Here is a 23,517-nt window from a genome sequence, read left to right on the forward strand (position 1 = left end):
AGGCCTCTAACTCCAAATGGCTCCTCTTGCCCAGAAAAATAGGTCGTTGGCAGCTCCAGCCTCATGACAGGCTCCACACAAAGGTGGCTGGCGGGCCTGTGTGCTGACGCCAAGCCCAGGGTGACGGGAAGCGAGGAGCAGAGCCCACAGGGCTGGTGCCCGGCAGCACTGGGTCCCTGCAGGTTCCTGCGTGCCCTGGCAGTGACCCTGGTCCAGTTGCTTTCTGTCCCTGGGCTTGTTTCCTCACCTCTGGAGACACAGTGGGGTGGCTAAGGCTTCGAAGACATCAAAGGGCCTGGTACACACGGGGCACCATCACCCCACCTGCGGAGGCAAACTCCAGATATGCTCCCACCACAGTTGCTTTCACATTTGTGCCACCACTGACCCCTCGAGGAGGGGTAGACCTTGTTATTCCTATTTCACAGACGAAAAGACTGAGGCTCATAAAAAATGTTTCCCCAAGTCCAATGAGTCAAATAGGCAGTCTCGACTTCAAGGCCCTGACCCTCCCCTCCACACACTCATTCAAATCTTCTTTCCACCGATGCTGGACAACAGGGGAGGGACGTGGGCTGACCTCTGGCTGCTGAGTGGAGAACAGACAAGGGTGGGAAGAAGGAGCCCAGGTGGGAGATGATGGAGGCTCAGACCCAGGTGGTAGCAGGGAGGGGTGAGGGGTGCTTTGGTTCTGGATGTGGAGGGAAGGTCCAGCCCGCGGATGTGCTGACACATTGCTCCAGGGAGTGAGAGAGTTGAGGACCGATGCCTGGATGCAGTCACCTCTGGCTCCAGCTCACATTTTCCAGGTCTTTGCCCAAATGTCACTTCTTCTGAGGCCTCCCCTGACGCCCTCCTCTCTCATTAGCCCTGGGCCCCTTCCCTGCTTTATTTACCCTGCAGCCTACCCCCATCCCACAGACCAGCTATTTTAGAGACTTGCTTGCCCCACCAGAACGTCAGTTCCTTGGGGTGGGGTTTTTGTCTGTTTTTCCTAACTGCTTCATCCCCAGTGCCCAGCCCAGTGCCTGGCGCACAGCAGACGCTCAATAAACATGGATAAGCGTGTGAATGAATGAGATAGGTCAGAAGGCAGTTTTATTTTAATCTGGGGCAGCCCAAGGTGCCTGCTATGAAGGGGGCTGATTCACCTCAATTATCGGCCATAATCTGTGTGACCTCAGGCAAATTGTCCCCCCACCTCAGTATATCCAGCTGCCCATTGGTCTCAATGACCTCCCAGCCCTGACAGTCAGCCACGGGTGACTTTTATGTGGATGCTGGGTCGGGAGAACAAGGCCAGGGCCCCCACCTGGGGCGGAGGTGAGGGTGTTGGGAAGTCCTGCCGGGCGCCCTGGCCTAAGGTGCTCCATATAAACAGCAGCTGGTTCCACTCTTATCCTTCCCTAATCCGCAGTTTCCTAATCCCGGGCAGGTTTGTGTGTGTGTGTGTGTGTGTCTGTGTGTGTGTACAGTGAACTGCAGAGCCTTCTGGAAGCCCAGGCCAGAGGCTGCCTCATCTCTGACCTTCAGTAGCGGCCCCGGCCCCCACTTCCACACACATGGATTTGGGGGATGGATTTTCCCAGAAGCCCCACTGGTCACCTTCGTGGTCTCAGTCACATGTGGCCTTGAACTGCTAGAGACTCCCTACCCTCACCTCAGATACTAGGAGGATCCCAGAAAAACTCCTCACTGGTGTCCTGATTCCACACTCCCTGCCCTCCAGCCCACTCTCCACTTATAGCCAGAGTGGCCTTTTAAACACATAAGTCAGACCATGCTTAACACCCGCCAGCGATTTCTTTCCTGCAGAATAAATGCAGGCGCTTTACCAAGGCCTGCAAGGCCACCCAGCTGGACCACTCTCCCCCATCCTTCACTCGTTCCCCTCCAGCCAAGCTGGCCCCTGGGCCTTTACATGTGCTGGTTCCTCTTCCTGGAACAAATCCCCAAATCCTCACCCTGCTGCCCCTCTTTGTGATTCAGCTCCCAGCTTCTCCGGAGGCCTTACCCTTATCTAAACGAGTGCACCCTTCTCACTGCGTAAGCTCGACCTTCTGTTGTTCATTAATTATTTCTGCTTGTCTACCTATCTGTCTCCCCACTAGAATGTAAATTCCTTGTAGACAGGGACATGGCGTGGGTCACTGCTGTACTCCCCCACCCAAAGAAAAGAAAATCCCCTGGCACTTCAAATACTGCCCAGGTCCCTGTGGGTTCCCAAGGACTGCTGTCAAATACTTGACTTATTTATCAAATGCTATGTGGCACTTGGTACATGCCAGGCACTTTTTAAAGTGTTGTATAAATATTAATTTATCTAAACCTCACACCAGTCTTTTTAGGTTGATACTCCTGTTGGCCTCATTTCAGATGAGGAAACTGAGCCACAAAAATGACAAGGTATTTTCTCAAGTCTACACAGCTCACAAGAGGTGGCTGGCAGGATTTGAACCTAGGCAGCACCCTGCCTGCCTCCTTGTCTTAGCATCATACCAGGACCAGGCACTCGACAGGGAGGCTGGGGTAGGGTCCGGGGAGGCGGGGGAGAAGTGGGGGCTGTCACTGTACAAAGATCTTTAGCCTGGGAATCAGAAATTCAAATCTGGTTTCTACCCAGGCCTTGCTGTGTGGCCTTGGGCAAGTCCCCTCCCTCTCTGAGCCTCAATCCCCACAGTTTATAGAACTGGCCTTTCTCCCACCTTGCTTCATATCTTCCTAATGGCTTTTTGAAGCCAAACGGCTACTGTTATTTACAATTAGCAGAGGGTCTTGGTCTCCTTTCCCTTCCACAGTCTGGAGCCTTCTTTGGCCAGGTGACCAGAGGATTCCCACCTGCTATCTCTGGCCTGGCTGCTATTGGGTACACAGCTTTCCCTCAAAGAAGGGGAGAAACAGAGAGAGAGATTGAGAAAGGGAGAATCGTTGCTTTTTTCTCACCAGCAGGCTCTGTCCTGTCTCCAGACCTCTGGCCCCTGCTCTCCTCCCATCCCCTCATCTTCCTCACCACCGGCCATCTTCCTGAAGCCCAGGCCTTCAAGTTCCCCCTGGCCCCGCACCCCTGCCTGGGCCTTCCGCACCCCTGAATCAGCCATCCTTGACAGAGAGGAACCTCGCTAAAAGAGCCCACTTGCCCAGGGAGGCCCGGACCCTTCCCTTCGGGTTTCCTGGCCACAGCCCCTCTTCTACTCCCTCTCCTCCCCGCGAGCTTTTCCAGGCGGTACTGAAGTCCTTCCTACACACACGCTATTTTTGTACCATCACTCTCTCCTTCCTCCCCCCTTCCCCCTACCTTCACTTACTTCCTGCTTTTCCTTCACCTCGGCCCAGCTCTGAAAGAATCGGGGCCCCTCTGGCCCTCACCCACCCCGAGAGGGGCCCTCGGCTTTGGGGCACAGGAGCAGGGCCACTGGGGAGGGGCGAAAGGCAGGCTCCCCCTTCATTCACTCCCCCGCTCCTTCGCCGCCTCCAGCCTCCCGCGGCCGGAGTCCGGAGGCGAGGGGAGGCCGGCCGCAACTTCCCCAGTCCACCTTAAGAGGACGATGTAACCGGCTCGCGGCGCTGACCTTAGAAAAACAAGTTTGCGCAAAGTGGAGCGAGGGGCCCGGGCTCTGGGCAGCTCCGGCGGCTCTTCCACCGTCTCGCAGCCCTCGCCGGCCCGGCGGCGCAGGTCCGAGCCCGGCTGGCCGAGGGAGGGGGCGAGGGGGAGGCGGTGAGGGGGAGGCGGTGAGGGGCCCGGGGCCGCCGCGCGGGCTTCTGAACTGGCATATTGTCGGAGCCCGGGCTCGTCCAGTCCTGAGCCGAGAGGGGCGCCCCCGGCGGGGGCCGCAGCCTGGGCCCGGGCCGGTGTGCGGGGGTGCCGGGGCCGCGCGCGCCGCCCTCCCTCCCGGGGCGCGCAGCCGGCGGGCGTTCGGCTGAGGTGCCGGCCGGGCTGGAGCCCCGCAGCTTCCCGCGCGGCCGGCGGGAGGAGGGGGAGGGGAAGGAGGGCGGGGGCCGTGGCCGGGACTATGGGCCAGAGGAGGCGAGCCACGGCGCCGCAAGGAGCCCGGGCGGGGCAGGTGGGCAGCGGCGGGGGCGGCCGGGCCCGCTGCCCCTCGCCCTGCCCTCGCGTCGGTCCTCCCTCTCCCGCGCTGTCTCGATCTGCGCGCCGCCTTGCTCACTCCGAGCTCGCTCGCTCGCTCGCTCTCTCCCCCTCTCTCGCCTCTCTGTGTCTCTGGCTCTCTGCCTGGCTCCCTTGGGTCTGTTTCCCTCTCCTGCGGCTTCTTTCGGGCCGTCCCTGGCTTCGTTTCTCGCGTGCTTGGGGTCTCTCCCCCTCTCCGCCTCTCGATCTCTCCGGGGGGCGGGGGTTCTCCGAAAATCGCGGCGCTAACGGCGGCTCCTAAGCCGCTCCAGGCGCCCGTACCGGGGAGGGGGGGGGGACCCGGCCGCGAGGAGAGGAGAGGGGGGAGCCTTAGTCATTTCCCCGCTCCAGTCCGCGCCCGCCCGAGCGCGCACTCACGGCCGCTCTCCCTCCTCGCTCCGCAGCCGCGGCCCATGGAGCCCACCCGCCCGGCCCCCGGCCGCCTCAGGCCGCTGCTCTGCCTGCTGCTCGCTGCGTCCAGCGCCTGGTCAGGTAAGCACCCCCACCCCCCACCGCTGCCGTCCCCAGATTGCGGGTTCAGGCCTCTCAGACCGCCACTCGGCTAATGTCGAGCAGTATGGGGGAGAGGTGCCCGTAACCAGGGTTACAGATGCGGAAACTGAGGCCCAGAGAGGGACAACGACTTGCCCAAGGTCACACAGCCAAGGATGGAACACAGTGTCTCTCGACTCTGACTGTGCGACACTATGCTGGGCAGCAGGACAGACCCAGATGAGTTGGTTCACCAGCCCCTGCCCAATCTGTTGGCGGAGACAGGCTGTCAGAAGCTTTCAGAGCAAGGCGCCCCTGGCTTCTCTAGAAGCTCTTATGTTTTCCACATGTTTGACTTCAGGGTCTAAGAGAAGGGGCAGAGGTCCTTCCAGTACTGACGGGATGGAACAGAAGCAGGCTGTTGCAATTAGGGAAGAGTGAGCTATCCCTCTTGTGCGCAGAGTAAAACAGTGTTAGTATGGGGGAGAGAGAGGAAGGGAGGCCAGGGTAACCCTGGGGTGAGCTGCTGCAATCCACAGATCCTGATGTGGAAACACGGCGGATTGTCCCCGTGGTTGCCAAAGCCTCTTGCTGGATGGTCGTGCTCCCTGCTGCTCTCCGGCCCCTCCTCCTTCCTCCTCCCTTCCCCAGGCTTCCAGGCAACTCCCTGCAGCTCAGGTGCTCTGTGGGGCTGTTACCTGTGGCTCTGAGCGTGTCTTTTTGTTGGCCTACATCAAACACCTGGCTGTATCCAGCAGGCGGGCTCAGAAGTCTACCGTGTGTTCGCCAAGGGGTGAGGTCACCATTCAGGAGCCCTGCTTCTTAAAGGGGTTTTGCAGCACCCTGAGTATCCTGGGAGGGGGTGGGGGGTGGAGAAACTGCGTTAAAGGAGTTGTTGGAGGGAGAATGGGGATCTTGTTTTTTTGGCTCCTTGAAGCCGTGTTGTCAGCAGAGGGGTCTCTGCACCTCCCCTCCCCTGAGGAAGGAGGTAAAGATGAGCTCAGTATGCACCTCCCCCCTCCTGCCTTTGCCTAGAGACTGGTAACCATCTGATAGCTGTGAGAAACGGAGAACTAGCAAACAGTGGGTGGAGGGAGTAGTGGGGGTGGACAGCAGCTTCTCTCTGCCCCACAGTTTCCCCTGATCCCCGGAACCCACGCAGCCATCCCCCCACCTCCCCTCTCCCAGTCTTTCAATTACAGTTGGGTCCTCGCTGGACAAGAGGAGGTCCTGATAGATTTCATGGCTCTCTGGTGAGCCGGTGGCATCTCCGATCTACTCCTTCCTGCCTGAGCCGGCCATTTACACCCAGCAAAAGTCCGAGGCCCTGCCCTGCCGTCCTTCCTGGCCTGGAAGTGCACGAGGGTCTCTCTCAAGCGCTTAATTTTCCTGAAGCAGGGAACTGGGTCCAAGTTAATTTCTAAATGTCTATTCCAGACCCTTCTCTAACCAGGACCCCGTGGTTCCATCCCTGGCAAATGAGGGGTGATGCTGATTAATGAGTGGGCAGCTGCCTTTCCCAGGGCTACCTGGGAACACCAACACCCTTCTCGGGAGGAAATTCTCCCCGTTTTGCCTATAAAAACAATCTATAAAATGGTAAAGTTTAGGCCATAAAACTTCTGTTCCAATCCATTCAGTATCAATAGCCTGAAAAAGTGGGAGCAGCAGACGGGCAAAGATTAACTTGGAAATAAATAAATCTTAGGAGGTAAGAATAAACTTCTTGGTTGAGGGTGGTGGGGAGGGGGTGTCACCGCCAGAGCTCAAGCATCCCAGCATCCTTCACTCGGTTCTACAGGGTCCCGGTCACCCTCGCCCGTGGCATGGAATTCACCTGGTCTGGCTGAAGGATGGGCCTTCAGACCCTTCTCCCAGGGCTCCAGGCATGGGCTTTATGACAAAGCACAAGAGAGGCAGGACAGAAGGGCAGGAAGGTAGAAGGAGGCAGTTGTCCAATTTTCTAAGAAAATGGATTTGTTTGCGAAACTCAAATGTCAGGCTTAGGAAGACAGCTTTGGATTGAATGACTACTAGTGTCTCTGGCAGAACTGTCAGCCTGGGCAGTGTCACATGACTGCTGTGGCTTCACATGATCACTGTTTGGAGGGGGCTGGTCATGGGAATTATCTTGGTTGGGGGAGACAGGGAAAGAAGTTTCTAAAGATTGCTCTCAGCACAGATGCTGCCAAAGGGAAATTCTGAAAAGAGGCGGCGAAGTCACCAACCTGTGTTCTTGGAGCCAACGTGAGGCCTGTTTCCTCAAACAGCTTCACCGAGGGAGATCGTGAGGCTGGCAGAAGGGCAAGGGGCCGGGGTGGGGACAGCTGGGCAGCCGGATTCTGCAGCACAGCAGCGGTGCCTGACACTGAGCCTGCAGGCTCCTCACTTTGGCCCCACCTAGGTCTGGCGACCTCTGGGACCCCTGCTGAACAGACTTCAGATAAACCCCCATTCACTCCTCGCTCTGACTTGGAGAAGGCCAGGCCAAAATGGGGGTCAGGCTTTGGGGGACAGCTGGCCCTCTGCTGAACCTCTCACCTGTCGGAAGAGGGTAGCATGCTGGTGACTCCTCTGTACTTCCCTAAGTGGTGAAGTTCATCTCACTTCCTGTTTCACAAGAAGAGAAAGGGGGGCGGAGTGCTTGGCCCCAAAGAACTCAGTCTGTGGAAGGTCCTTTAAGGCCTTGGTGTTCTCTGGGTACTTTCTTGCCATTAATTATTCCTTTACCAACCCCGTGGAGACTCGTGGTGTGATTCATCCGGCACGTATGAAGTCCTGATGGGAACCGTGTGTTGAGAGAAGGGAGGAGAACCAATGCTCCTTGAATGTTACCTGTATTCCAGGCTGTGTGCTGAGCGCCTCATCTGCGTAATCCCATCAATCAGCGAAGCAAAGCATGAGTTGGCTGTTATCCCCATTTTGCAGATGAGGAAAATAAAGTCCAGAACTGGGGAAGTAACCTGTCCAAGCAGTAAGTGGTAGGGAGCCTGGATTTTGAATCCTGGCCTCATGGCTAGGCAGCCTTTGAGGGAGGAAATTCAATGACTTAATCAGGGTTACTTAGTCCAAGCTGAAGAGAACCAGAGGGGCCCCCACCCAGCTCAGACAGAGGTTTGTGGAAGGGTTCCTTCTGGGGCAGAAGTTGTTAACTGAGCCATGGTCATTTCTCTGAAAGCGCCCAGAGGATGCAAGCACTGGCAGCCCCTTGGTCCTCATAAACGACAGCTCTGGGAGCAGTGTGGCTCCCATCAGAGCCCCCGATCTGGACAGCCGAGCTCTGGAGGCCCCAGAGCTGGAATCTTCCTCCCTGCATCTTCCTGGTGCCCTTTGCGACAGATGGAGAGGGGGTGTGTGAGAGGAAGGCAGTCTAAAACTGTTGTACAGATCCCACACACGCTCGCTTGCTGCTTCCAATGGCTCCGTGCGACAGATTATTTTCTTATTTGTAGTCCTGGACTGATGGAAGGTGCCCCCCGCTCTGCCTCTTTTTAATGTGCTCAGATTTCTGGTCTGTCAACACAATTCTAATCATGTCACTCCCCTGCTCAAAACTGTTGAGTGGGTCCAAGTTTTCTTTTTTTAAAAAAAAAAAACCTACAACAAGGCCTGGGCTCCCTCCCTGACAGGCCCTATTCCTCAGCTACATGTTTTCCAAAGAGCTGACCTGTTGAGATGCTTCTAAACGACCAGGCTTCCTCCCTGCAGCCAAAGCTTTCCTGGCAGCTCAAGTGCATTGGCATCTAAGAGACCCTGAGAAGGCCTGCAGTTGTAGAAGCCCCAGCCAGGCCTTGTTTGCTCCAGGGTTCCCTAGATATATGAACAAGAAGCATTGGGTTTGTTTAATGCCCATTAACACGCGGCCTGACCCAGTTTGGTAAATGCCTTCGTACAAATCCACACCCTCAGCTGAACTTTCTCATCTCTGTGCCTTCACTTATGCTGTTCCTGCCACCAGAGATGCCCTTCCCTGTACGTCCCTATCTTCATATGTCGGAATCCTACTCAGCCTTCCATTTGTGCTGCCTCATGTTCCGTGGGATCTCTTCCTCCTCTGAACGTTCACCCCAGGATTTATCTAAAGCTACTTATCACTTTCCCCTTGCTTTATCACATATGAGTGCATGTTTAACTCTGGTTCACATAGTGGTTCTGCATTGTAGCCTCTCCACATACAGACACAGCATACCCTACCTGGACAATTTGTTGAGCTCTGTGTTTCGGTTTCCTCACCTGTAAAATGGAGTTGACATCAACAACTGTATTTCAGACACTAAGTCAGCCAACCCATGTATAACACTTGAAGCCATGCCTGGCAGGTAGTAAGCGCTCAGTACCAGTTTACTGCACGTTACGTTCAACCAGTGTTGTAATCGTCATTGTTTCGTTCTTTGGGTATTCTCATCTGTGGGAGTGGGACTGATGTTGGAAAGCACCCAGCACAGCTCCTTGCACACAGTAGGTGCTCACAGAACAACAAAAGCTGTTGAGAGTGAACACGAGATTGGCACTTTTCCCTGTGGCTTTTGTGCGGTTGGGGAGGACAAGTTGCGCAGAGACCGACCAGCTGGTGTGATGGAATAGTTACTGGGACTGAGCGGCCACCGTGGGCACAGCCTGCCTCTAGGTGTCTCTGTCTGGATCCACAGGGCTGGAATTGCCGATTCCTAGACCAGGAAAGCAGGAGGGGGCCTGAGAGAGCCATCAGTCAGCACCTCTTTGTGCAGCTGAGAAAACTGCAGCCCTGAGGGAGGAAGGGACCGGCCAGGCTCACACAGCAGGTCCCTGGCAGGGCCTGGGTGGCATGCCAAGCCCCCTGTCATCCAGGCCAAGGCTCTTTAAAACTGAGCTGTGCTGGAAGTTTCCATCGTTAAAGCTAGAAATCTGACAGGATCCCAAATTCCCTGGAAAATACCAAAGTAATAATAATGGGAAACATTGTTTCTGGACACTTACTGGGCTCAGCACTGGGCACGTATGATCCCAGTGGGACTCACAGTTACCCTGGGTGATGTGCATGGTTGTAATCAAATCCATCTGACCAGTGAGGAAACTAGGCTCAGAGAAACAGAGCAACTTGCTCAAGGCCACACAGTAAGTGGCAGAGTCAGGATGACCATAGCACCCATGATGTACGCTCACTAGGCGTCACCTCGCCCTGACAGGTAGAAACACTGAGGCCCTGGGGTACTGGCGTCCTGCCCTCTTGGCACTCCTCGCATATTTCTGTCAATCAGTGTATCCTTCTGGGAGGCAGAGGCGGCGGGTGTTCCCAAGATGTGTTTCTGTCCCGTACTGAAGAAGGAATCATCTGTTTTCACAACTGAAACTGCTTTTCTGTTAACTTGGGCGTTCCTGGGACAGGTCTTTTGATGGAGCCCTCCGCAAGGTGGATTTTCCCTGCCAGGTGTCCTGCCAGGCCCTCGGTCCAGAGAGATGCAGAACAGCTGAGGTGGAAGCTGGCCATTCTACAGAATTGGTTCTTTGTGTCTGTGAGATTTCCTGGCACGTCCGACTGGGGGCGCAGAGTGTGAGATGGCTGCAGAGTAAGCCAGGAGCTGAGGGAGATCAGGTGCCCAGATCAGGGGGAGATTGGAAGCCAGGAGTGAGGGATGAGCCTTTAGGCTAGGGGCCCGGAGCCGGAGCGTGTGGGTGACGATGCCACGGTGGGTTCTAGTGCCCTCATTCTTCAGAGCCCACATTGTCCTCCAGAAGTGGCGGCCCATGCTGGAAAAAAGTAGTGCATGGTGTGCTAGGGACTAGCTGAGCTGTGGATGTGTGCTGCCTCTTCCTTATCTTTTTATTTTGGAAAATTTCAAACGTTTGCGAGATGAGGAATGGTGTGAGGAACCCCAGCTTCAACAGTCATCGGCCATTCGTGTTTCACCTGCCCCTCATTTTTCTGGGGGTGGGGGCAGGAGGGAGGATTGTAAAGCAAATGGTAGACATCAGGCATCATTTCGTCCATCAATGCTTGGATGTGAGCCATTGTCTAATCCTTACAGTGAGCCAAAAAGCATAGAATCCTTCATCCCCATTTTATGGGTTAGGAAACTGAGATTCCCCAAAGCTGAGTTGGACTCCTCCCAAGGCCACATAACCAGTGAGAGTTAAATAAAGCTGGATCCAAGGCTTGGTTTACTCAACCATTTTTCTGTCCTTATTATGGTCATTTTAATCACAAATATTCATTCAACAAATATTTTTGAGCATCTATGTGCCAGAGGTGGCTCTAGGTGCTAGGGATACAACTGCAAACAGACAAAAATACCTGCTCTCATGGCACTGACACTAGTGAGGAAGGAAAAACAGACCCAAGTAAACATTATGTCAGGTGGAGACAAGTGCCGTGAAGAGAACTAAAGCAGGTCGAGGGAATAGAAGGTTGAGTGGGGAGAGAGGGAGGGCATCTCTGAGGAGCAGAGGCCTGCATAAAACTGAGGGAGCAACCATGAGAATATCAGGGGAAGAGCAGGCCACACAGAAGGAGAAGCAAGTGCAAAGGCCCTGAGGCTGGGATGGGTTAACTGTGTTCCAGGAATAGCCAGTGAGTCTGGACTTAAGGGAGATAGGCAGTAGGGGAGTTAGGAGAGGTCAGGGCCAGACCAAGTAGGATCTGGTTCACTGAGCACTTGACATTGAACATGTGAGGTCATGTGGTATGATCACTACTCTGTACACCATCTCATTTAATTCTCACCACACAGTTCTGTAAGATGGGAACTGTTATTATACCATTGGACATATGAAGAAAGAGAGATTCAGAGAGGTGAAGTGACTTACCTAAGGTCTTATAAGTGCAGAGGTAGGATTTGCGCTCAGACAGCTTATAAGTGCAGAGGTAGGATTTGCGCTCAGACCACTAAACACTGTAGTATCCTCATCACTGCTTTCCTGTTTTCACTCTTACCCCCTCCAGTTTCTTTACCCATAGCAGCTGGAGTGAATCAAATCCTCTTTGTCCTTCTCCAAACTTTTCAGTGGTTCCCACTCTGCCCTTAGAATAAAATCAAACTCCTTACAATGATCCATGAGACATGGCATTTTCTGGACCACATCCATCTCTCCAGCCCCAACCAGTACCACACTTGCCTTCCTCCATGGGCTTCAGCCACAGCAGTCTTCTTTCTGGCCTTCATATGCACCAGCTGCTTTCCTACCCCAGGGCTTTTGCACTTGCTGTTCTCGCCTATTGGAACACCTTCCTTGGTCTTTGCATTCTTCAGGTTTCAGTTGCAATCTCACCTCCTCGGAGATGCCTTTTACAACTGCCCCATTCTAAAAGTGGTTCTGCTTGTTATTCTCTATCGTGGCACCAAATTCGTTTGCACTCCTAACCATTTCTATATTTGTTTAATTATTTCAGCCCTGTCTCTCCCACTAGAATATAAGCTACATGAGAGTAGGAACTACGTCTTATTCACTGCTGGGCCTCCTGGGACCTTACACAGGGCCTGGTAACAGTAGGCAGATTAATACATATTGGTTGAATGAAGAAAGACACTCATTTTCAAAAGGGAGCTCAGAGCCATGAGGTCACACAGGCAGTAACCCTGGTTGGAAAGCAAACCTGTGCTCTAACCACTACACAGTCCTACCTCTGTAACGGGGGCCATGACCACACTGCAAATCCCTGTCTATCGTGCTGAAATAGGGATCCCTAAAATATCAGGAAGCACAAAATATCAGTGCCAGCTGGGATGGAGGTAGGGGCCCAGAAACCCTGGGATTGGTACTTAAACTCTGGCTATATAGAACAGCTTGCCCCAGTGTAGACACCCTGGTGAACGAGCAGGCAAACCATGAAACATGACACAGTTCGTGCTACGCCCTTTTGGCCTTGATTTGGTTTGGAGGGCCTGACTCGGTGCCAGCCTCCCCCAGTGGGTCCTTCATTGCGCAAGGCTGTGTGGTGCAGTGGGTGAAGTTGTGGGTGGAGTCAGACTGCTCCGCAGCCCTGTGACCTTGGCCAAGTGGCTGTACCTCTCTGAGCCTCAGCCTTGCCCTCTGTGAAGTGGGGGTGATGACAGCCTGTGTTGCCGGGTCCCTGCGGAGGCTGGTGAAGCCTGTCGTGCTCCTGATAATACCCGTGCTCAATGCTCATTAACCGTCATTACTATTACTGTTATCTCTGTGTGGTCACCATTTTATGGTTGGAGCTCTACAGAGCAGGTGGAGGTCCTGCTCCATCACTTACCAGCCAGGACTTGGAACTCACTACACTGCCCCTCTGGGCCTCAGTTTCCCCTTCTGTGAAGTGGAGGCTCAGCTTGGCTGCTCTCCTGCTGGTCCCTTCCAGCTGAGATGCTCCAGCCAGGATGCCTCTCTCACCCTTCATCTTGATGGTACCCCAGACCCCCTCTCTAGCAGGGGAGGCAGTGGAGAGGTACCCACTTTGGGGCACATTCCTGAGTGAATCCAGCATGTGCTACTTCTTGGCCGTGTGCTCTGGAGCAGGTGTCTTGCCCTGCTCTGAGCCTCAGTTTCCTCATCTGTAAAACGGAAATGCTACCACTCTTTCCTCCTGCACAGGGACTGTTGAGGGTTAAGGGAATTAAGAGCTGTGGAAAGTGCTTTTGTGAACTGCAAAAAGCACTATAAAAGGCATCAGCGGATAGTGTCAGCTTGGGGAAAAATCTTGTCCAGAGACTGTCTTCTGTGGGCAGCAGAGTGTGCTGAAACCTTGGCAAATGTCATTTAATAAATGTGCGTTCCTTTTAAGGGGGCCGTTATCTCAGCTGGGAAAACGTGTGTACGTCCGTGATAGCCTGAGAATCCAGAATCCTGAGCCAGAGGGGACCCAGTCACAGGGGGAAGAGATCGCACGTGACTGACCTCAGTGTTTTGAGTCCTGCCTCTGCCCCTTCCCTGCCTCTCAGGGTCTCAGCGTCCTTACCTGTAGGAAGGGGCTGGTGACAACAGCACTTGCTTCACTAGGCCGTCATGACGGTTAAATAAATGAGGGCTCCCTGTTATGTGACCTCATCCACACGTTGTACCCATGAGGCCGTGGCCGGGCAGCACCAGGGCCTGTCCTAGAGTAACAGCTGGGCCTGGAAGGACACCGCCTGGGTTCTCAGCCTCTCCAAGCCTCACTTCCGGTCCTCAGTTTCTCCCTCTGCAAAATGGGGAGGTGGGAAGGAGGTCCTTAGGTTGTCAAGGAAGTGGATGGTGGGTGTTAGTGCCCCTGCATGCTCTCCCAGCCTCACCTGGCCCCCACCAGTCCTGGCGAACATGAAGGGTGCTTACAGCACACACGTATCCATAGTTCTTTCCCTGCTGCTTTGCAAAGAGGGCTGCGCTGCGAGCATTTCTTCATTGCCTCCGGATCCCGTCTAAACCTAGCAAATGCTCACCAGGGCTCTGACCCTCCCTGCCCCCCCGGCCTCCCGCCAACAGCGCATATAGCCTGCCCACAGGTCCAGCTCCAAGTGGTCCTGTGCAGACATTGGGGCAGAGCTAGTTCTGCCTCAGAGAGAATCCTTAGCTTCTCAGGCTTAAGGCTGGGATCCTCTGTCATCCTCTTCATCCTTAAATATCCACTGCATGGTGACACTGCCCTGCACGAGCGCTTCCTCTGTGCCAGGAGCAGCACTGAGCTCTTTACACACATTAGCCTGTTTCATCCTAGAAGAGCCCTAGTGTTATTATTATTATCATCATCATCATCATTCTCATTCTACAGATGAGAAACCAGAAGTCCAAAGGGGTTAAGACACTTCCTGCGGTCTCATGAGTGGCAGAGTTAGAATCCAAACCAGAACATGCATTCAACGAATGCCAGGCACTGGTATAAACCTGAAGGAAACTGCAGGGAACAAAACGAAATCCCTCTCAGAGGGCTTATAAGTAAATCTAGGGTAGGGAGATAGATGCTGATGAAATTGACAAATGCTTGTCATATGTCAGGTGATATGTATTGTAGATACAGGGTGATATGTGTTGTAGAAAGATAAAGCAGAGCAAGGGACATCGAGGGGGGTAGTGTTTTATATACCACGCCAAGGAAGGCCTCTTAGGCCAGAAGGAGGTGAGGCACCCAACATGCAGATATCTATGGGATGAGAGTGCCAGGCAGAGAGAATGGCAAGTGCAAAGGCCCTGAGGTGCGTAGAGAATCTGGCATGGTTGAGAGCAAGACTGCAGGGCCCTGGGGGCCACCGCAAGGATCCTGGGTCTCACTCTGAGTACAGTGAAGGGTGCAGGAGGGTTTTGCACAAAGGAATGATGTTACCTTAGGTTTTAGAGGCTCCTCTGGCTACAGGGAGGATACATGTTACACAGAGGTGAGGTGGAGCAGGGAAGCCGGTTTGGAAGCTGAGATGAGGATCTAGGTGAGGGACGGTGGTGCAGTAGAGGTGGTAGGGAGAGGTCAGAGTCTGGCCAGATCTTGGAAGGTGAGGCAGCAAGCTCTGCTAATAGCTGGCTGTGGGTCAGGAGAAAGATGGGAGTCGAGGAAACGTACAGATCTCAGGCCAGTTCTTCCAACCACTGAAGATTTGGCCTTGGGGAGAGAGACGATGGTACCCCCTTGTTTACAGGTGAGAAAGTGGAGGCTTAAAGAAAAGTGACTCTACCAAGTCACTCCACTAGGGCTGACATATAAAGGTCTTCTGGCCCCAGAGCCCAAGCTATGGACTGTCCTGGCACCTTAGGAGGTTACCTGCTGCATGGAAGGAGCTACCAGAGTCTGCCCTTTCCCTGCAAGGGTATGGACAGTACCCAGTTCTCTGAGTTGCCTGGAGTGGGGGTAAAGGAGAAAGTACCCTGGGCCCACTGGGCCCTCCCTCACTTTATTCACAAGGCCATGTGTATCCTCTTTTGTGCTGGTTCCAAGGCAGGTGCTAGTTTCCACCGCAGAACCTGGGGCATCTCCACCCAATGGGTACCAGTAGACTGCTCCCAGTGATGACCTGCTGTTCAGATGGTAACTGAAGCCATCCTTTCAGGTGCTAGGTTAGCCCAGTCCCTAGCCCTTCCCCAGCTTGCTCACAGCCATTGAGCATGTCCCAAAGACTGTGCCCTGGTCCCTGAATTGTGCCAAGCCCTTTTCTCTCCTCCTCACCTTTGTGCAGAGGAAGAAAAGTTCCACCTTCTTGAATGCCTTCCCTTCTCCCCAGCCTCTGTCAGCTTTCAAGATGCAGCTCAGGGACCACCACCTCCAGGATGTCTTCTCAGATCTCACCCCTCTTCCAATACCCTATCCCTAAGCCTCTTCTTGCTCACTGATCACCCTGCACATGATCGTTGCCTGTGTCTGGGACTCTGCCCCACATGGTGGGGAGCCGTCTTACTTGGCTCTGTGTCCTGTGGCATCTAGGACAGGGCCTAGCAATAGAGTGAGGTTTGAAAGGGCATGAATGAATCATTCTGACTCCAGAGGAAAATCGGTGCCCCAAGCTCCCCAAATGGGAACTGCAGAGTCTACACAGCCATCACCCATGCAGCCCCCTCCTGAATGCATCCTGGGGACCGTCTGCCCCACCCAGGGTCATGAGCTTCAGCAGGGCATTTCCAGGCTGGCTTCTTTACCACTGTGCCCTACGGCTAGCACCCAGTCAGTAGGTGCTCAGTAAAGGTTTGAGTCTCTGGTCAAGGGCAGGACCCTGTGCCAGGGGCCATGCAGCACTTTCCCGCCAGGAGCCAGATTTGAGGGAAGCATCTCCCCTGCCCTCCTTCCTCTCTCACCACCCTGTATGTGCCAGGCATGTTCACCACTGGGTACACTCACACACTTGGGTGCATGGACACACGGTGTACACAGACAGTGGTCTCCACACACGCTGGGCCCCTGCTCCCCAGCACTTAAAGCACACACACCCTCACGTTCACACTCATGTATACACCATTTCCATCACACACGTGCCCTCCCTGCGCGCGCGCACACACACACACACACACACTTGTGCGCACATCCCGCTCCTATCCTCCCCTACCCACACACATATTCTATGCACCCACATGCTCACACCCCTCCCCGATATCTGTCTGTTCACACCTTAGGTGCAGACAGACCCTCTCATGCCACCAACAGGTTCACACCCACATTCAGATACCCTCCTGGGCACAGTTCATGCCCCCCTCCTGCCCCTGGTCCCTGGTCTTCTTCTGACACACTTCTGAGCTGCACCAGAGCACGTTCCTGCACATACGAGCATCTTGTGCACATGCCCACCCATGCACATGTGTGTGAACACTTGTTCTTGGCGCACTTGTGCACTCGTGTACCCACTCCTGCATCTGCCCTCTTTCACTCCTGTGTGCATACTCCCACCCACACTCCTGCACTACACACTTTCGTACAGAGACATCAGAGATACCAAAGGCAGCACCTGATGAGGTGCTGCTGTGTTGGGGGGATAAACCAGCAGCCCCCTGAGGATGGCCGAAAACGATCGAGGTCAGGAAAGGGGGATGCTGAGCTCTCCCAGCTGTGGGGGCCGCGGTGGATGCCATCTTGGGATGCTGAGCCCTGGGCACTGCCAGACCTCCGGCCTCCTTGAGTTTGTGGAAATCTGAGGGGTAACCTCCAGCCTGTCCCCAAGACCCCTGCCCTGGTGACCCACTGCTTCCAGGAGCAGGCAGGCTCCCATGCAAGTGGCAGTGAGCACCCATCAGGGAAAGGCTGGCTCTTGGGAAATGTGCATTCCAGCTTTGCCTCTGCATCTTTATGAAGCAGGAGGAATCACACCCAGAGATCACAGTGGCCCTGTTTCCCTCCCGGCAAGTTTCAGTTCTAAGTTGATTTGTTTGTTCCATTAGAAAAGCACCCATGCTTATTTTTTCACTTCTGATGAAATTGTCTTCATCTTTTCTTAATCGCAAAAACTACACATGATTGTTGTACAAAAAAAAAAATCAAATATTTTTCCAAGTCCAATGGTCAGGTTTCAGTCCCCATCTTACTTCATTTCTCGCACCCTCCTTGGCCTATTCGTGGAGGACAAAGTGGGTGCGGTGGGGGGAAGCAGGTCATGGGGAGGGGGCAGGAGATGGGGTCAGAGGTGCCAGCAGGAGTCCCTGTCTAAAGGGTTGAGGCTCAGTCCAAATGTAGCATTGGAGTTGTTTCTTTAAAGTCTATCTTGTCTGCTCGTGTGCAAGCCCCATGAGGCCAGGACACAGCCGTTCTGCAGCCCTGAGCTGAGGGCCTGGCTCACAGCAGATCCTGGTAATTCATCACTGTCCAGCCATGCTGTGAGCTCCCTGCATCCTGTGGACAGAGTTCCTCGTACAACAAGTACACGGGGCAGTTCCACCCACTGTGCTGACTTCTTCCATTAGATAACTTACGTGTTTTATTTCATTGCTTAATATTCTTCCAAAAGCAACAAATGTTCACTACAAAAAAGAGAGAGAGACTTCAATATATTATTTGCTATAAAATAGAAAATATGCCTATCCCCGTGTCCACCCTGGTCCACGCTGGTCCCATTTCCCAGTCGTAACTTACCTCAACATCGTGATGTTTATCATTCTAGGCCTTTTCTCTAGACGATTAGATCAGTCAGTCTGCAGATGTTTATTGAGCATCTATTCTGCGCCAAGCACTGTATTTTCTTATTACCAAATGGGATACTGTAAATATTCTTTAATAGGCATCCAGTTTAGAAAATCTGAAAATACCCAAAATAGAAGGAAAAAAAGGAAAAACCCATTAGATTCATGATCCAAAGAGAGTTGTGTTTTATAGCTTTGTATAGTACCTTGCAGTTGTTTATTTATACGTAGTTTTAGTTTACAATGTCGTGATCATACTGAAAGCAGTTTTCCTGCTTTTTCATTGCACAAGTAACACAAACAGAAGACGTAAAAGCAAAATCCCTTGGAAGTCTACTACTCACAGTTAATTACTACTAATCTTTAATATCAGATATACATTTTTTTCAAAACTAGAAGTTTGGGATCACACTGAAAACATCACTCAGGAACTGACTCTGATCTTGTAGTCTATTTCTGTGTCCATAATTATAATCCTTACGTGTAGGCTTGGTCATCATGTGAGTTCGTCGTCAGGGGATCAGCAGCCTCCTTTTCTTGGAAATTAGAATATTTCCAATTTTTTATTTTTATAACAACACCTGAATGAATGAAGCAAAATGTTTGCGCATATCCTTAGTAACCTGAGTATGATTTTACGTATTTATTCACTCATATTTTAACAACATCAGAACGTTGATCACAGTTATCTTTGATGGTATTCTATGAGATTATTATTTTCCTTTTATACTTTATTGTTTTCTCTAAATGCTTTGCAATAAACAGATTTTATTTGCTAACCACAGTATCATTTAAAATTATGCCATGCAAAAATTTCCAGACTGCTACAGTTTCACAGTGATGGTTTTTTATGGCTGCCTGTAATTCCGTCTAGTGGACAGGCTACTGTTCACTTAACCTTCCTCTGTCATTGGCCACTTGGGTTTTTTCCCAACTTTTTCAAGATCATTACATGGGAACCCCACTCCATATCCGGGGTCATGTCCTCATGGAACAGCCCAGCAAGGGCTGGAGAACAGGTTTCACACCTGTGGTACCTCCTGCCACACTGCTTTCCCAAAAGGATGCGCCACTCTCCACTCCCACCAGCATCATGTGACGATGCCCAGCTGCCCTCCTCTCCCAGAGACAGTTGAGGCTACTAAACCATCGCTTTCTCTGCCAGGAGGGCAGGAGAGAGCGGGAAATGGGTTTGTCAGTGATGCCAGCGCGATGACCCCAGGCCCAGAACCGCGGGAGTGATTTTTAACAAGGCCGATTCCCAGAACAGAACCTGCCGAGAAAAAGAAAAGCAAGCAAGCGAGGGAACGACTCTGCTGGAAACACACACACACAAGCAGATTAAAATAATATTTGGCACTTCTGTCGCACTTTTAAAATTCTTCAAACGCTTTATAAACACTAGCTAATTAATTAAGCCTCCTAAATCTGGCTGCAGTTGGTAGAGAGAGCTTGAGAGGAGCTAAAAAAGGCGGGGCGGGGGGGGCGGCCCCACACAACTCCAGATTTTATTGTGGCCTCCTGGCTGTGACTGCAGGCCTCCGGCTGCACAAGAATAGCCCTGCCCCAGCCGCAGGCCTGGCTCCGCACCTCCTCTTCTGCTCCCGCCTCCCTCGCCAGCTGCTGACTCACAGCCCTGTGCGGTGGTATTGATAAGGATAATAATAACCACCATTGACTGCGTGTCTATGGGCCAGGCACAGTCCCGGGCTCCAGGCTCGCCATCTCCCAGACGTGCCTGTGACAGCCCCTTTAACAGATGAAGAAAGAGCCTCAGGGAGAGGATTTGCCCAGGAGCAAGTGAAATCCCTCCTTCCTTCATTAATGCGTTCATTCAACGTGTATTTATCAAGGGCCCGGTGTGTGCCAGGCAGTGTTCTAGGTGGGGGGCTGGAAACACTTCCTTGTGGATCCTTCGTCCTGCTTGGGGGGAACATGACAGTCCAGGGAAAATCAAGTATATAATAATGTATCTGTGGTAATAATGGGAACAGAAACTAAAGTTTAACCAGCACCTGTGCTGCAGGCACTTATGTCCAGCTGTGTCCTCATGACTGTCTCGGGGGTGTGGGTGCCAGTACCCCACTTCGTGAGTGACGGAGTGGAGGCCCAGGGAGGGCGGGTGCTGAACTGGCTGAGGGTGGACCGTGCTCTCACGCAAGCCTGCTGGCCCCAGCGCCCGTGCTTCCTGCCGGTGGCGTTTCTAGTCCAGTCTCCAGTGTAGACGCAGCCCTTCGGGGATGGTCCTGCTGGGTGCTCATGGCAGCTCTTGATGCTGCCCGGGATCTCCCGAGGTCCCTGCTTGCCCCTGTGGGCCTCCTCCGTGTGCCTCTCACACACCTGGTCAACAGTTCTACCCCAAGCCCCTGTCCTCTGCAGACAGCGGTTTCTTCCCTGCACCATGAGGGTCAAGCTGTCCTCAGGCTGCCACTCTGCATTTCCACTCACTGGCCATGAGAAACAGGCAATCCCTGGCCTGGGAGTCAGGGCTGGGACCACAGGAAGGGGATGAGAGGCCTGTCCCGAGGCCCTGGGCTTACCTGCAGTGAAGGAGTCTGTGGCTGGGTAAATTCACAAGGTCTCTCTCCAGCTCAGCCAGAGGTGAGGGGCTGCTCGGGGCAGCAACTGAAACCCTGTCCAATGTACAAGGCAAGGTGGCCTCGGTCAGGACAAGACAGGGTCACATCAAGGGTCAGTGGAGCAACCAGGCAGAGACCAGTTGGCCCATCTGCACCTCTGCCAGGCTGCTGCCACTCCGTGTCTCTGTCTTATTCTCTCTTTCCCCCCGCCTCCTTCTCAGTCTCTCACTCCATCTCTGTCTGTCTGCCCCTCCCTCTGCCCGTCTCTGTGGTTCTCTCTCTGTCTCTGTGTGTGTGTGTATGTGTGTGTTTCTCCAAGGTCTTCATGATCTGTCCTTTCTGCCCACCCAACACCTTGTTCAGAATCAAGGCCCTGGCTGCACCTCACTCCGAGCATCTACAGCACCTCTCACAGCATCTTCACCAGGCCTGTCCATCTTCCTCCTGTGTTCCCCTCCCTCTCAACCTCCTCTACTGGGAGTCCCTGTTCATGTGCCCCAGTCCTCTCCAATTTGGGGCTCGGGTCCCTCCCCACCGCCAGCCTCTAGGACCCCTTCCAGCTGTCCAGCCTGGGAGCCCTGGAGGCCCGACCTGGGTCCAGCCCCTGTGTGTCCCAGCACCCAGCCTGGGCCTGGCCTGAAGGAGCATCAGCGAGATCTGGTGGGAGTGAAGTTTGAGCAGCTGACCCTCCTCATTTATTCATTGTGTGATGACAGTAGCTTCCCCTGTGCCCAGCTTGGTGCTAAGTGACTTCTGCGTGTGATCTCATTTTCTTTTCAGAACACGCAGAGACCTGGGGGTGGTCTACCCATCTTGTAGATGAGGAAACTGATACTAAAGCAATGCATAATCAGGTCATGGGTGAATAAAAAGTGAGCCAGGTCTCAAACCAGTTCAGATGGCTCCAAAGACCAGACCCTTCTTTTTGACACTGTCCTGGCCTAGGCATGTTGTTTGTTCCTACCAGAGATCCATGGAGACGGGCCCATAGTAACTGACAGATAAGGAGACTGAGGCTCAGAGGGCAGTAAAGGGACCCGCCCAAACTAAAGGTATCAAGCGATATCAAGTGTGCAGTTGTCGAGCGTACTCACAGGCCTCCCTATGGGATCTTCATGGTCGCCTGAGTGATAGCCAAGGTCACACAGCAATAAGCCTTGAGCCGGGACTCACACCCAAGTCCTTGTACTTCACAAGTCCACGGCCTGGACAAGCCCCAACTGCTGAGTACTTTTCCAGGGCCTGCTTCCTGAGCCAGACCCAAAACAGAATCTAAACTCCTTATGGAGCCCCCCTGCACACCATGCTGCCGCCTACCTCTGAGCCTTTGCCCAGGCTGCTCCCCCTCTCAGGAACACTGTGCCCCTTTCTTTATTCCTGGTAAATTCAGATTTGAATTGAGAGCCCAGTTCTGACTTCCAGAGCAGGCTCAAGTACTCAAACCTACTCTCTGCCACATCATTTAACCTCTCTGTGCCTCCCTTTCCTCTCTTGTATTAGGGTCTCACGTTACAGGCTCATTGTGCAGTTACATGTGATACACGTGCAAGGTGCTGGGTTCAGGTGTGGCTCATGGTGCACTAAGTCAATGAAAACTGTTGTTGATAAACACTTGAGAAAACCTACAGGATCACCTAAGGATGAATAAGTAACTGGATTGTGTTTCCCTCCAGGAGTGGCAGGTGAGGACGAGCTGCAGGTGATTCAGCCTGACAAGTCAGTTTCAGTTGCAGCAGGAGAGACGGCCACTCTGCGCTGCGACGTGACCTCCCTGCTCCCCGTGGGGCCCTTCAAGTGGTTCAGGGGCACAGGGCCAGGCCGGGAGTTAATCTACAGTCTCATAGGAGCCCCCTTCCCTCGAGTAACAACTGTTGGAGATACTACAAGGAGACACAACATGGACTTTTCCATCCGCATCAGTAACATCACGCCAGCAGACACCGGTATGTACTACTGTGTGAAGTTCAAGAAAGCAAGCCCTGACGTGGAGTTTAAGTCTGGACCAGGCACTCATCTCACTGTGAGTGGTGAGTATGGCCTGGGTCTATTTTTTCCCCCTGGTCTGTGACAATAAGTCAACAAGAATGCCCTCCACCCTTTGAGAAAAAAGAAAAAGAAAAAAGGATCAAGTGCAGCAGTGGGTGTTTATATGATGATCTGATTTCACTCCCTTCTACAGATCAGGGAAACTGAGGCCTGCAGAGGTTGTGCTACTTGCTAAAGGCCCCACAACTGGTAAAGCTGGGAAAAGTCTGGAGCCCCAGTCTGCCTGGCTCCACAGCCCTTGCCTTTTCCATCCCATCTAGCCCTTTGGTTCCAGGGCTGAGGGAACTGAAGGTCTGAGCGACTTGCCCCGTCACAGCCCAGGTATCACCTCCTGCCTCCAGAGAGTGCCCCCCTCAATGTGGCTGAGTCTTCTCTTTATTCAGCACCTATTGAGCACCTACTGTGTGCAGGCCCTGCTCCAGATGTTGTGGAAGCAGCAGTGAACAAAGCAGACAAGGCTCTTCTCCCGTGGAACTTATGTTCTCTCCCCTTCCAAAGAGAAGTCTATCCAGGGCAGGGTTTCTTTATTTCCTCTTCAGAAACATCACACTGAGAAGAAATTCCTAGAGGCATAGGTTCAGTGTTTACTCTGACGGCCCGGGCTAGAGGAGACGCCCAGAGGTTGGGTGTTTCCTGAGGGTCTGTTGGGAAAACCCTCCTGTGATTCAGGGACCGACTCACAGAGTCAGTGAAGGCTCCCAGCAGAGCTGGGTCATCTCAGAATGTCCCTCCCCAGGGAAGAGGTTCCCCATGTGGGTGACTTAGGGGCTGCCCCATTGA

General features: G+C 53.3%; 1 protein-coding gene across 3 annotated transcripts in view; it reads left to right on the forward strand.

The window, feature by feature from the left end:
- The first annotated feature begins 3,393 nt into the window (after positions 1–3,393).
- SIRPA (signal regulatory protein alpha) overlaps positions 3,394–23,517 on the forward strand; it is a 43,135-nt gene continuing 23,011 nt past the window's right edge. For 2 of the 3 annotated variants that reach the window (XM_079944008.1, XM_079944010.1), the window contains exons 1-3: positions 3,394–3,673; positions 4,528–4,615; positions 22,365–22,718. In XM_079944008.1, coding sequence (XP_079800134.1) covers positions 4,537–4,615; positions 22,365–22,718 — 433 coding nt within the window. In that variant the 5' untranslated portion in view covers positions 3,394–3,673; positions 4,528–4,536. Of the gene's footprint in view, positions 3,923–4,527; positions 4,616–22,364; positions 22,719–23,517 lie in introns of all 3 variants that reach the window. The other variant, XM_079944009.1, reaches the window with a different exon arrangement.

The sequence above is a fragment of the Stenella coeruleoalba genome, assembly GCF_951394435.1.
Source record: "Stenella coeruleoalba genome assembly, chromosome: 15".
NCBI lineage: Eukaryota > Metazoa > Chordata > Mammalia > Artiodactyla > Delphinidae > Stenella > Stenella coeruleoalba.